We start from the raw sequence: 15,271 nt of genomic DNA, 5'->3' as shown, positions 1-15,271 counted from the left end.
AGTGCAACAAGAACAGAACCATCCCCCAGGTCCTCACCTTCCACCCCACCAACCTCTGCATACATTGCATCATCCTTTGGCACTTTCGCTACATCCAAATGGACCCCGCCACCAGAGATATATTTCCCTCCCCACCCCTATCAGCATTCCAGAGAGACCACGACTCCCTCGTCAGATCCATATCCCCCACCAGCCTGCACCCACTCCTGGCACCTTATACCTGCCACTGCAGGAAGTGCAAAACCTGCACCATGCCTCCGTCCCACAGGATCCTTTCACATCCGGCAGAAATTAACCTGTACCTCCACCAATGTCATCTTCTGCATCCATTGCACCCGGTGTGATCTCCTCTACATCGGGGAGGCTGGACATCGCCTTGCGGATTGTTTCAGAGAACATCTGTGGGACACCCACACCCACCAACCCCACCGCCCATGGCTGAACACTTCAACTCCCCCTCCCACACCGCCAGGGCATGCAGGTCCTGGGCCATCGTCTCCGCCAAACCATTACCACCTGCTGCCTGGAGGAAGAAGACCTCAAATTCTGCCGTTGAACCCTGAATGTGGATTTCAACAGTTTCCGCATTCCCTCTCTCGCCGCCCCCCCCAAACCCACCAACATCATCCCAGTCCAAAGCCTGCAACTCGGCACCACCCTCCTGACCTGTCCATCACCTTTCCCATCTATCCGCTCAACCCTCCTCTGACCCATCACGCTGTTCCACCTTCATCTACCTGTCGCTTTCTTAGCTACATTTCCACCCCCGCCCCCCCCCCCCCCCCCCCCACCCCCCCAAACCCCATTTACCTCTTAGCCCACAAGCCTCATTTCTGATGAAGGGCTGATACCGGAAATGTCGATTCTCCTGCTGCTTGACCTGCTGCGCCTTTCCAGCACCCTCTTGACGATAAAGTGAAACAGGACTGCCCTCACCCCTGTTTTATTTGGTATTTTCTTTCACTTGCAGTTGAGTTCTGTGTTCCCTTCCAGATACTTTGTCAGTTAGCAAGCCATGTAAGCTGTCCAAACTGAAATAGAAGCTATAAACACAGCACACCCTGATCTAACTCTTGTCACTCATAGAAAAATTAAAATACAAAATGTTTCTCACCTATCTGTAACTCGCGCTCCCTTTATATAAGCATCAGGAAAATTGGCTCTGGGGCAAGGTGTCACATCAGTGACCTAGATCTCTCAACACAATATCTTGCTGGCAGTTTATGAAGGTGCTCCTTTGATCTGATGGCTATTTCTCCTCCTCCCCACCCACCCTGAATTTCTGACATCTGTAGATATTGAAATTGTGTTTTTGATTCCAGAGTTCAGATTGTTAATGTAAATTATGAACAGCAGTGGTCTCTGCACCAACTTTTCTGGGATACCATATCGTATCTCTGTCACTCCGAATAACTATCCTTTACAGCACTCCCATTTTGCTACCTTGTACCCTGCCTGACTTCATGTTCGCCACCTTGTAGGGTGATGCCTTGTTGAAGGCTCTTTGGGAACCTGGATAAATTTTGTTAATTACCATAGTTTGCTCTGACCCCTCCCTAAAAATTCAGAAAGGTTGGTCAAACAAGATTTTCCCATGTGAATTCTATGCTAAGTAGTATTTATTGTATTTCTTCTTGGAGACATGCTTCTATTCTCTCATCTCACTTATAATTGTCACTTTTTTTTTGCTCTTAATTATCTGAACATTATCTATCCCTTGGCTATTTGCCAGTCCTCTGGCAGTTTGCCCATTTCTAGCAGATTATTAAATAGAAGGAATAATGTTCTCAGTTGTCTCTTTCCTACTTTTTAAAATGTATGAAATTACTCTGTTTATTTTGTTCACTGCATCCCTTTATATAATTCTAAATATGATCACCTCCTTGTTATCTCCATATTCAGTATGTCTATCTGTTCCATCTCCCTGGTAAATATCAAAGCATAACATTTATTGGGCTACCTGTCAACTTTCTATTGTTGCCTGTGGAGTTGCCAAAATGATACCTACAAGGGGCAGATTATCAGAGCAGAATGCATAGATGAGGTTTTGTTTATGAGTATAGCACATTAAGGGGCAATATAAGTCCTGTAACCATCAAATTTTAAGTGTGGGCATTCAGACTCTTCCACGTTTCTGTCACTGAAAATCTTTCTCTTAGACTTTCCATTATTTTCGACACTTCTCTCAAATCTTTTCATAATCTTCTCTGCTGTGTGAAAGACAATTCCGCTTCTCTAATCTCACCATGATAGAGGCTGGTTATAAACTCACTTAAGGTCAGTGCCACTTTCAAAAAGAGCAAAATGTGTAAATGCTAACACCTTGATTCTCCTGTTTTAATGAAAAATTATTTTTGACTAATTCAAGAATCAATGTGCTAAATACCATCTCGGGTGGCCTCCTGCTGAACACAATCATCATAAGCATAAGTTAACAGGCAATTTGTGGTTCGTTATAAAGTATACATTGCACATTAAATGGCAAACACAACTAAGACAGATCTTATGAATTGAATCAGCACTATACAATGGAGAGGTCATCAAAATCAGTCAAAAAGTCCTGCAAAACAGCCTTTCTTAAAAATTTCAGCTTCTCTCTTAGACATTACCAGCAGGTCACAACCAACGTGATTTCCACAGACCTGGTCTTCACCAAAAAGGGTATATATCTGTAGAACCTCAACTGGGCTTGTTGGAGCAGATCAATCCATAATACCATTGAAGTTACAAAGCAGTTAAGCAAGTAGACAGTTGCTGTATTCCCAGTTTCTGAACGTAGTCCCTCTTTCAGCCTGCCTATCTTACACCACTGGACTCATCGAATTCTCCTGAGTTTTCTGAGTTCTCAGTTTTGATCCTAATTTTCTTAGGAACTATTGTTTTCTGAGTATCTCAAAAAATACCAGCTTTGTCTGCAGATTCAATAACAAGGTTCAGTAGATGGAGGACATGATAAAATTAGAGCTAGGTCATTCAGGTGTGATGTCAGGAAGCTCCTCTTCATCACAAAGGGTAGTGGGAACCTGGAACACTTCCCCCAAAAAGCCGTTGAGGTTGGGGACCAATTGAAAATTTTGAAGCTCTAATCGATCTCTTTTTGGCAAGAGTATCAAGGATATGGAACCAAGGCAGGCTGATGGACTTCACATACAGGTGAACCGTGATCTAATAGACTTACTGAGTGTGCTTGAATGAATTAAAAAACGTATGCCTACTTTTGTTACTATGTGTGTTTCCTTTCTGTATTATCATTGTGGTTAGCTTATAGTGTCACCCAGGTCCTGGTACTGCTGAGAAATGACTTGAAGATCTTGAGGGTCTTTTTGTTTCCCTCAATTCAACAATTGAATTGAACTGGAGCAAGCTTTGTCAGGGTACCTTTAGTTATGAGCAAAATTATATTGAATTTTGAATCAAAATCTCCAAGCAATTCAAACCTGTGCTAGCAATAACTTGATGGAATTTTAATTGAGCTATGGGGTATAAAAATTAAAAGATAATGATGAGCCCACACACTATCTTAGACTTCAGTTTGAATGTTGTTTACACTTTGGGCTGTACATTCTCAGGAATAGTCTGAGGATTTAGAGAAGGCACAACGCACGTTTTACCTTCTCATGATTGACCGGCTCCTGAGCGTATTCTACAGAGTATTTGATGTGCAAGGCCCACATCTCCATCACTGCACCCAGATGGGCATGGGGGTAAGCTTCCACCTGGTAGCAAAACCCCTTCGTTTCAAACAGAACCTAAAACTGGCCTTGGAAATGATTGCACTCTCCACAGAGCAGTCAAGTGATGGCTTATTTTACAAGTGTCTCCATTAAAATGTTATGTTCCTTTTTCTAGTTACATAAACCAGAGAAACAGAGAGTGGAACATTGTAGAGTCTGAAAAGGCTTTGCTGGTAAGTGCTGTTGTTAAGTAACTATTAACTACTGATTCAAAAGCATTTGGTTAATCTGCATTGAAGACCAGAAGTTGTCTGGTTCAGCAACTGCTGTGTGCTGTGGTAGCTGATTTTGCTGTGGTTAAAGTTGGCTTCAATGTCATTTGTTTGTGAGAGAATATTAGCCAGGATTTTCTTCCGGGTCACTTTCTCATGATGTACTGAGACTACCATCTTTATCAAATGGTCATTAATCAGACTCGCCAATAAAAGATGACTGCTCAGATGAAATGTCGAAGGGTAATGAGTACCCCATGTACTGATGCGCTGCCAGTTGTTAACACTTTCAGCAGAGGAAGGGGGAAGCTGCGTGAATTATATTTTGCAGGTAATTCTGATGTACCACAGCTTGAGACAGTGGGAGTTTGGTAAGATGTTCTAGTAGACACTCTTGTGTACTGTAGGAATGGTTTATTACATATGGGTACATACACAAAAGCAGAAATTGCTGGAAAATCTCAGCAGGTCTGGCAGGACCTGTGGAGAAAAAGCAGAGTTAATGTTTCTGATCCAGTGACCCTTCAGAACTCCAAAGGAATGCCTGGTAATTTCATTGAATTTGTGTTTGACCAATGCTGCAGCTTTAAGAACTGAGGAATGGTCAACGCCTAGATTTTTGGTCAATGTTTCCTTCTGGTTGGTTCTCTTCAATCTGGCAGATATGCTTCAGGCCTCAGTCAGCTTGTTTAGTAGTGGTGCTGCTGAGCTGGAGTTAGTGGCAGACATTGAAGTTTGTTTCTATTCCATTTATGTGCGCAGGCGCTTACCCTGCACCCACCCAAAGCTACCCAAGTGGTGTTCAAAGTTAAGGAGACCTGATCCACCAGCTCAAGGAGAGTGATTGTGATTTGCAGAAGATCCCTTTGCCCATGTTTGATGTAATACTACGAGATTTCATGGAATCAAAGTTGAGGACCTCTAGGATCTCATCTTGGTGTCTGTTTATCACTGCTGCCACTTCTGGGGATGGTGATGGTGCAATTGGTGATGTTTTGAGTGGTAATGATTCCATGTGTATGACTCTTGGGTTGAATATTCACCACTCTGGTGCTGCTCTCCTAATTGTGGTGCAGTCACCTGAATGAGAAGGACTGAGTGGTTTGGGTGTGTCTGCTGCTTATTGTACCTAGATCCTTGGCAGTCACTTGGTTATATTAGACTTTTCTGTAGTGTTTTTATACATCTGAGTAGCTTGCCGGACTGTTGTGGAAGGTAGTTAAGAATATGCCACGTTGTGGGTCTGGAATTGCATCTAGACCAGATTAGATGTGGCCAAGTTCCTCCCTTTTAAGGGTATTAATGAGCTAGATGGGTTATTTCATGGACACGATTGCTAAGACTAATACTTTAATCCAGCTGCTGTGGTAGAATTTGAACACTCATCTCCAAAGTATTAGTGATGGCATCTGGATTGTTAGTTCAATAATATTATCATGATATAGTTGCTCCTGATTTAGGGAGAATAGGACATTGAAGGGCTGGGGAAGTGGGGGTGGTTGGAGAAAGAATGGCTGAGGCTGTGGTAAGGTTTTGCAATGTGGATCTCTGTTCTAAATTGGAGATGTTGGAGTACCAGGAACCTGTGTGTGCGCGTGCGCACAGTGAGGAATGTAAGCAGCAGTAGATTGAGAGAAATACGGCACGGGAAGGGGCTGAGCTGCAGTTGTCTCTATTAGAGCACTTTGCCTAAGTAATTCACTGCTTGCTTCCACTGACCATTCTTCCATCAGCCTTGCTGAGGTACAGAGTTGTTTTTGATGCACAAGTGACTCAATGTTTGTCACAGAGCAACCCATTCTTGGAGGTCGTGTTATGCAGATTGCTTCTGACATGTGGTAACTGTTGAATTATAGGACTGCAGAACTTATTTTAATTGTAATTCTCCTTCTGTGCAGGCTGAGGTCCAGAACGAGAGAACTAAACAAATGGACCCCTTCACCAGGCGCCAATGTCAACCAACCATCGTCTCCAATGTAAGGTCTTTTTGCAACATTGTCAGTGGTCATGATATGCAGTGCTTTCAGTGTGGTTCTACAATGCTATTTGAGCTTTGAGGTTTAATGACATCAATGACAACTTGAAAGCTGTCTGATTAGGAAGGATTCACAATGCTGCCTGAGCAGGGAGGTTTATTTCTTATTTGTTCATGAGTGAATAGTACAGGCCAGCATTTATTACGATCCATAATTACCCTTATAGTGGTATTATAATTATATTACCCTTATATTGTCATCTTGAATACAACTGGACCATTTCAGAAGGCAGTTAAAAGTGGGTCTGGCGCCACATAAGTCAGACCTGGTAAGTGGCGGCTTTCCTTCCCTAAAGTATGTAAGATAGGCTTTAACAACAGTCCAGGTGGTTTACAGTCACTGTTACTTAGCTTTTGTTCCAGATTTCTTGCAAGTAAACAAAAGAATGCTGGAGAAACTCAGCAGTATCATCTGTGGAGAGAAAGCAGAATTAATGTTTAGATTAGATTCTCTACAGTGCGGAAACAGGCCCTTTGGCCCAACCAGCCCACACTGACCCTCTGAAGAGTAACGCACCCAGACCCATTTCCCTCTGACTAATGCACCTAGCACAATGGGCAATTTAGCATGACCAATTCACCTAACCTGCACATCTTTGGACTGTGGGAGGAAACCCACGCAGACACAGGGAGAATGTGCAAACTCCACACAGACAGTTGCCCAAGGCTGGAATTGAACTGGGACCCTGGTGCTGTGAGGCAGCAGTGCTAACCACTGAGACACCGTGCCAATTTCATTGAAGCAGTGCTGGGCGGGTATGTGAGGAGGCATTCTCCGGGCAGAGTGTGCTAGGCAGACCCTGTGATGACAAAGGTTCACAATGCTGCTTTTGTTTCCTTAGTCCCGAGATCCTGCAGTCCAGGCTGCAATCATTGCACATCTGAATGCCAAGTACGGATCTGGGTCCCAGACAGAGCTGCCATTGGAATTAAACAAACCGGTAAGAATGAAAAGAAATGGTGAATATCAAATCATCCTCTGGGGCGTATCATTTGGGAGACAGTTCTTTTGATCCTCCTTGTGATGGGAATCTTCTGACTTTGTAGCTAGCTAGTGCTGTTATTGGGGATTATTTGTTGTTGGACAATTCTTAGGGCCTGTAGCGTGGGAAAATGGAGCACAAGTAGCTGCTCCATTGTTCAGTGCGATCATGGCTGATCTGCCAATATTTCATGTCCTGCATCTACCCCCTCCATTATTTTTTATTTCTTTATTCTACCTTCAGTTTTTTGGTTTCTCCAGCACCTATTTTGTAAGCGGTGTGTTAGTCTCCCAAGAACACCAAGTCCCTTTGGTCGATCATTTATCAATTGTTACAGCGATATGTTGTCTCCCCCAAAAATTTGCTTATTGCAAGAAAATACTTTTCTTTCTTCAATATTCTCCTCTCCTGAAACTGCTGGCTCTTTGAGAATACTTCTGTTGTCGCTGTCTTGCACACTGTGTAGCCAGGAGGGTGCATAACTTTAAGAGGAGGGTAGGGAGAACAGAGATCCAGAGAAGCAGTTTTGATGGCATATTTTGAGTTTCAGTATGAGTAATTTGAAACATGACAGGGTAAGAGTTAATACCTAAGGAACAGCTGAATTCAGCAGTGTGGTTCCTGAAACACTTCACTTGGGTTTCTCCACCACATATCCCAATCAGTTTGAAATTCATAGATTGTTGGTTAATCACAGGAATCAATCTCTCAGCATTGTATATAACAGAAGTGCACTAATAGATCTCAAACATTTTCTTATGTCTCAAATGCTATATTTATAACTGATGTGTGTTCCTACAGCAGGATCAGGGAAGCAGTAAGAAAGAGGACAGTAATAATAAATCAAACTCCGACCTTTCTGAGGACCTTTTCAAAGCGCATGACTTCGACATCAAGATCGATCTGCAAGTACCCAATGCAGGTGAGCCTCTGTGAAAAATTTATCTGTTGCATGGGGTCAGTTTTAACCTATTTCTAAATGTTCAAATGAAAATATCTCCAATCCAAACTGAATGGCCTCTCTGTCTCTTGTTTCAAACTCATTGCAGTTTATTGTACTGTATGGGATGTTCCAACGTCACCTTAGTGGCCAGTCTGCAACACAGTACCGCCAACAGTACAGCATTTCCTCAGGATTGCTTTTGTAGATAAAGAGCTCAAGGAACTAGAATGGAATGTAATCCCCTCTGATATTTACCACTGATGACTTGACAGAAGTATCCTGGATAGGCAAGGAGGCAAGAATGAATAACCACCTCCTTTTAAAATGCTGAATGGGACAGTGTAGCAGAGCTTTCCTAACCATGGTGGACTGGATCTGTGGATATTTGATGGTTGTGGTTTGATTTTATGGGAATTGTGCAGAGGCAGCTTTGCTGTATTTGTAATCCAGGCTAGATATAATGAATGAGAGAGCCCTTGCAGTGGCTAGTATCCCATTTCTCAGCATCTACCCCTGAATGAGCATAAAATTCTCACAACTTCAGGTTTGCTTGGTTTAATGCCTTAAATTCCATTCACCCATCCTGTGCTCACTGACCTACAAAAGCTCCCTTTCTGCTAATGCCAAATCTTAACATTCTGCTCCTTACTTCAGACCCTTTAATAACTTTACTTCTCCCTGTCATTGTATCACTTATGAGATCTAGAACACTGAGGTTTCTGTGCCTCTTGTATTCATAGAATCCCTACAATGTGGAAACATGCCATTGGCCCAACAAGTCCACACTGACCCTCTGAAGAGTAACCTACCCAGACCTATTCTCCTAACCTATTACTCTATATATTTATCCTGAACTAATGCACCTTTTCTATACATCCCTGAAAATTATGGGCAAATTAACAGGGCTAATTTACCTAACCTGGACATCTTTGGACTGTGGGAGGAAACCAGAGCATCTGGAGGAAACCCACGCGCACAATGTGCACTGTCCACACAGGAATTGAACCCAGGTTCCGGATGTTGTGAGGCGGCAGTGCTGACCACTGAGCCACCATGCTGCCCGAGTGTTGCTGCTGTTTATGGTTCCATGTTTGGCTACTTGGATCCCCGGCTTTGGAAATCTCTTCCTAAACCTGTCTACCTCTCACTCTTTCCCTAAGACACTCCTTACAATTTACCTCTTTGACCAAATGTTTGATCAGCTGTCCCCTGCTTGTGGGGACTGGTGGGTGGAAGTAGGGGCAGGGTGTGTTTACTGGGTTAAAATTAAGTAAATACTATTTGCAGTTCAATAACTGTCGTCTCTTTACATTGGTGTAGAATCCAAGTCGTTGTCAGTGAGCTCGAAGACTCCGTCCGTCAAAGATGGAACCCCAAGGCGATCCCTAAACCTGGAGGACTACAAGAAACGCCGGGGACTGATTTGAGCATGTCAAGACGGCTACTGCTGCTGCTGCATTTCTTTGTATGTGTCTTACTGGCAGCAGATGAGTGCAGCAAGCGGACTTTGAAAGACTGAGCCCGGCTGCCCGACTCTCTGTTCAGGCAGGACGGTCATTGTATAAAAAAAACCAAACTCCTTGGTGATTTTTATTTTTCTTTCATTTAGTAAAAGTAAGTTGAGTGCTGCTTTCTGTCATTCTTTAGTGCTTGGCTGCAAAGTGATCCCACTCAGTAGTCTACAGTCTTTTTTTAAAAAAATCTTAACAGGGATTGAGACTATAGTTTGCCTGAGGGGATAGTTTGATTTGTGCATTTGGCGAGCTCTGTTTGAAGCAGTGTTCTCCTACTAGAACATCTTGTATACAGGAAACCTTTTCTTTTTCTACAGCTGAGTTTTGTACATGTACACAGTAGTTTAAGTGCCTAGCAGAAAACCATCTGGTGGCCGGCTGGATTTGTGATCAGCTGGATACAGAGCACCACCCCGCCACATCTGTTCTGGCTGCTAGGTTGTTTTAGTGCATGTGGCCTATTGGCTACTGTAAATGATGGTAAGTAATTGTTTTCCTCCCAGTTTGTGTCTGATATCCGCCAAGTAAACCCACCCCCTCCCCCCTCCCCCCAAAATAAAACTGCTTGGCAGTTTCCTTTCAGAGGTCTCCCTACTTTAGCTCATCCATTGGTTTCACAGCAGTCAGAGCCAACTGTGGAGGAGACTACGTCAAGCCAGCCCTGGGCCCTGCTTGTCATTGAAGTATTGGTAGCCTTCGTCTCCTCTGTCTGATCTCGGGCAGTGATGCCATCACTTGAGCTCACTTTGCCTGTGAGCACTTTCCTGCTCGATCCCTGCAACAGTAGCTCAGTGAACTGGAATCTGTTGCTAGGCCCAGGGCTTTGTTAGTAGGGAATCGCTTGAGATCTGTAAATATCTCCCCTGTAATTAAGGCACCCCTGAGAGTTGAACCTTGCACCTGATTAAATCAGAGCAGGTTTTCATTTGCATCAAGCCGTTATTCTGAACAAAAGGTAATACAAGCAATACCTGGGGAGCAGAAAACTTGAAATGTGTGGTTTGATCTTTCATCGTCTAAAAGAGAAACCCAGGTGAGTGGTTCAGCTGGCACAAGCATGGTCAAGGCCTGCCTGAATTATTATTCTCTTTCCTCCTTCAAGGTAGCTACTGTATGTTTCCATCAGAGTTTTTTGTGTTTTATTCTGCAGCGAATGTCCTCTTGTTCGTGTTTAAATCCCAAGAGACTGGAGCTACATTGACCTGTGTCTGCCCTGCCCAGCCCAGCAGCCCAGGCACTGGTTAAATCATTGACTTAGTTTGAGTTTTGAATGGGGGGGAGCAGGGGGGGGTGGGGTTCATGGTAGGCCACAGGCGTTCCCAGATTAACCCAGCAAAATATACCCTGTACTGGGCAGTAATTTCAGTCAAGGGTGGAACATGTCGCATCAGATGTTGGCAGGGCAGTTATTTTGTGAATGTGCTCCGAGTCGATTTACAAACAGGAAGATATATGGAACCGAAAACAATGTACTCTTGTAGTACTGTATTCCTGCCACTACATGGTAGTGTTGTTAATAAAGTGCTAATCCATCGTCTGGGCATTTTTAATCCAGTCTCTGTTCAGTTCTAATTTAAGTCTTCATAGAAAATGTGTGCACTTTTTTAAGAAAAAAGTTATCAATGAACTTTGTGTCATGAATCCTCAAATAAATATACTTTTTCCCCCTGTTGTATTTGGGGGTGTGGGTGAGGATAGTTACTGCCCATTCCTGGTTTCCCACATGAAGTGGTGCGCCATCTCAAACGACTAGTATCTGTTTTTTTTTGCGGCAGTTTAGTGGCTTTCTGGGCCGCTTAAGTTGGGTACTTGAGCTTCGGCCACTTTTGTGAGACTGAAATCATTTATCAGCGAAATCAGGCTTCCTTCCCCAAGCGATTGTTGCTAAACCAGTTGGGTTTTTACAATCTGACAGCTTCATGTTCACTTTACACCGTGGGTGGCACAGTGATCAGCGCTGCTGCCTCACAGCGCCAGAGACCCGGGTTCAATTCCCGACTCAGGCGACTGACTGTGTGGAGTTTGCACATTCTCCCCGTGTCTGCGTGGGTTTCCTCCGGGTGCTCTGGTTTCCTCCCACAGTCCAAAAGTGTGCCAGTTAGGTGAATTGGCCAGGCTAAATTGCCCATAGTGTTAGGTGAAGGGGTAAAGGTATGGGTGGGTTGCGCTTCGGTGGGTTGGTGTGGTCTTGTTGGGCCAAAGGGCCTGTTTCCACACTAAGTAATCTAATCTTTACAAATAGAAACATTTTTAATTCCATGTTTCTTTTACAATGGATTTAGAATTTCAAGCTTCTATGGTAGTTTTTAAATTTAAGCATTATTGGCCCAGAGAGACCACCATAAATACCAAAACCATTATGCACCATCATAAATAGAATTACATCTTGATTTGCAAACGTACACTGACCATTTATGCCAACTGTTCTCTGTCATGGTTCAGTCAAATAAGCTTAAGGGTAGTCACACAGGAATGGTAGCATGGTGGCTAAGTGGTTAGCACTGTTACCTGACTGCATCAGGGATCTGGGTTTGTTTCCACCCTTGGGTGACTGTCTGTGTGGACTTTGCACATTCTCCTTGTGCCGATGTGGGTTTTCTCTGGTTGCTCTGGTTTCCTTCCACAGTTCAAAGATGTGCAGGTCAGTTGGATTGACCATGCTAAAACATTGCTGCATTGTGTGCAGATTAGGTGAGTTAGCTGTGGTATTAAAAGAAACCATGTGGGTTGGGGGTATGTGGATCTGGTGGGAAGCTCTTTGGATGGACTGAATGGCCTCTTTCTGCATTGTAGGGATTCTGTGAATGAGGCCAGAACTGACTGACAGTGGGTTGGGAAAGGAGCGAAGCGGAATGGTGGTAGACGTTTAAGAAAATGGTTCATGACTCCCAACAAAGGATCCTAGGAAGACCATAAGCCAGCCATGGTTAATCAGGGAAGTTAAGGACAGTATTGAGTTGAAAAAAAACCTATAACGTGGCCAACTTTGGTGGTAAGCCTGAGAAAGTTCTTGAAAGACTTGGCAAACATCTTAAAAATCAACAAAAGGCAACCAAAAAATAACACTGAAGAAGACAAACTTTGAAGGTACACTTTCATGCCATAACAAAGACATGCAGTCAGAGTTTCTTTAAATATGTAAAAGGGAAGAGAGAAGCCAAAGCAAACATAGACCCCTTGGCGAACAAGGCAAGGGAAATAATAATGGAGAACCAGGAAGTGTCAGAGCAGTTGAATAAATACTTTGCATCAACCTTTGCAGTAGAAGACACTAAAATATTCCAAAATTATTTAAAAATCAAGGTTAAAAGGAGAGGAAAGGAAATAACGCATAATTATCTGGAGAGAAATGGTGCGAAGGAAACTAATGGGGCTAAAGACCAATTAGTCCCCAACCTGATGAGATCCATTCCAGAATATTAAAGGAAGTAGCTGCAGAGACAGTGGATGTACTGGTAATAATCCTCCAGGAATCCTTATATTCTGGAAAAGTTCTAGAGAAATGGAAAACTACCCATGTAATACCTTTATTTAAAAAAAAATGACAAAAACAGGTTAACTGTCTTATTGGGAAAATGTCTGTGTCTATTATAAAGGATGTAATACTATCTAGAAAGTCATTATATGGTCAGGTAGAGTCAGCATGGCTTAAAGGAAAAATCATGCTTGACAAATTTATTAGAACTCTTTTAAAGGAGGTAACAAGCAGGATAGATAAAGGGGAAGCAGTAATTGTAATATGTTTGGATTTTTAGAAGATGTTTGATAAGGTACCACACATTAGACTACTTGAATAAGAGCCCATGATGTTGGAGGTAGAATATCAGCATTGATTAAAAGGTTTAGTAGGCAGAGGCTGTCAGGCAGAAGATTCAGAAGCTTGAACATGCACCACCAGGTTCAAGAACAGCTTCTTCCCTGCCATTCTTGGACTGCTGAATGCACTTCTCTAATTTCAAATAATGTTGACCTTGCTTTGTGCATCTCTGGTGCTGCCATAACCTTGTACGCCTGGCTCTAAGCATCCTATGATCTGTATTTCTTTGTTTGCTATGATCTGCCTGTACTCCTTATAGAACATAGAACATAGAAGGATACAGCGCAGTACAGGCCCTTCGGCCCTCGATGTTGCGCCGACCGAATCCTACCTAACCTATACTAGCCCAATAACTTCCAAATGCCTATCCAATGCCCGCTTAAATGACCATAAAGAAGGAGAGTTCACCACTGATACGGGCAGGGCATTCCATGAACTCTCAACCCGCTGTGTGAAGAATCTACCCCTAACATCTGTCCTATACCTACCACCCCTTAATTTAAAGCTATGTCCCCTAGTAACACCTGACTCCATTAGCGGTAAATAAAACAAAGGTTTTCCACTGTACTTAGGTATATGTGACTACGATGAATCAAATCAAATGAGTAATGATACATTTCAGGATGGCAACCTATAATTACAAAGATCAGTAGTGGGGCCAAATTTGGATCAGGACAGCCAAAGTAGTGGATGACACAAAAAATAGTGAAGATGATGTCAGGTCTGCAGTGAGAAATAGATAATGAGTGGACAAAACTTGGCAGATAGTCATAGAGCATGGAAAGAGACCTTATGATCCAAATAGTTCACGCTGACCCTATTCCCAAACTAGTTCCACCTGCCTGCACTTGGCCCATATCCATCCATTCCTGATGAAGGACTTATGCTCGAAATGTCCACTCTCTTGCTCCTCGGATGCTGCCTGACCTGCTGTGCTTTTCCAGCACCACATTCTGTCCTCTAATCTCCAGCATCTGCAGTCCTCACTTTCTCCATATCCACCCAAACCTTTCCTATTCATGTACCTATCCACCTGTCTTCTACATTCCAAACATCATCTACCTGCATCCAGCACTTCCTCTGGCGGTTCGTTACACACACTAACCATTCTGTGTTTTAAAAAAAAAGGTTGCCCCTTACGTTCTTTATAAACCTTTCTCCTCTCTTTCTAAAAATATGTCCCTTAAGTCTTGAAATTCATTACCTTGGGGAAATGACCTTTGATTTTCACTTTAACAGAAGTTTATAAAATGAGGTGTATAGATAAAGTACCTCAACCTCCTATGCTCCAGTGAAAAAAAAGTCCCAGCCCCTCCTTCTAACTCAAGCCCTCCATTCCTGATAGCATCTTGGTAAATCTATTCTGAATCCTCTCAGTTTAATAATATACTTCAAATAAAGGCTGATCAGAACTGCACATAATACTTTGGAAGAGGACTCACTAACGTCCTGTGCAACCTCAACATGACATCCCAACTCCTATGCTCAAAGGTCTGAGCAATGAAGGCAAGTGTGCTAAATGTCATCTAAACAACCCCGTTTACCTGTGACGCAGATTTCAAAGATTTATGTACCTGAGACTTGGAATAAAATTTCTTGGAATAAAATGGAGAAGAGCGTGAGATTGTGCACTTTGGCAGGAAGAATCGAGGAGCTGAATATTATTTAAATAGAGGAAAGATGACATCTGTTGAACAGAGGAATTTGGGAGTGTGTGTTCATAAATCACAAAGAGCTATTATCAATGTTCAGTGGATTATAGTGAAGTGAGTTGTTGATCTACATGTCAAAGGGCATGAAGTATGAAAGTAGGGAGGTCTTGTTAAAACCATGCAAGACATTAGTCAGCCCACGATTGCAATACTCTGAATAGTTTGGGCCTCTTATCTATGAAACGATATACTGGTATTGGAGGCAGTCTAGAGAGAGTTCATTAAGCTGATACCAGGAATGGAGAGATGTTTTAAGGAGTTAAATCAAAGAATCAGAGGGGTTTGGGGATGATATTCAGAGTTTAGTGCCTAAGTACTGAA

At 42.9% G+C, this 15,271-nt stretch overlaps 1 protein-coding gene across 1 annotated transcript in view; it reads left to right on the top strand.

Moving 5' to 3' along the window:
* Positions 1-10,958, top strand: part of rtf1 (RTF1 homolog, Paf1/RNA polymerase II complex component) — a 61,196-nt gene extending 50,238 nt beyond the window's left edge. The window contains exons 14-18 of the mRNA XM_060828722.1: positions 3,850-3,907; positions 5,845-5,922; positions 6,824-6,922; positions 7,766-7,886; positions 9,228-10,958. Coding sequence (XP_060684705.1) covers positions 3,850-3,907; positions 5,845-5,922; positions 6,824-6,922; positions 7,766-7,886; positions 9,228-9,334 — 463 coding nt within the window. The 3' untranslated portion in view covers positions 9,335-10,958. The remainder of the gene's footprint in view (positions 1-3,849; positions 3,908-5,844; positions 5,923-6,823; positions 6,923-7,765; positions 7,887-9,227) is intronic.
* Positions 10,959-15,271: the final 4,313 nt, after the last annotated feature.

This window comes from Hemiscyllium ocellatum, chromosome 8, assembly GCF_020745735.1.
Source record: "Hemiscyllium ocellatum isolate sHemOce1 chromosome 8, sHemOce1.pat.X.cur, whole genome shotgun sequence".
Lineage (NCBI taxonomy): Eukaryota > Metazoa > Chordata > Chondrichthyes > Orectolobiformes > Hemiscylliidae > Hemiscyllium > Hemiscyllium ocellatum.
Note: the sequence above shows the minus strand (reverse complement) of the source record. Positions and strands in the feature narration are given on the sequence as shown.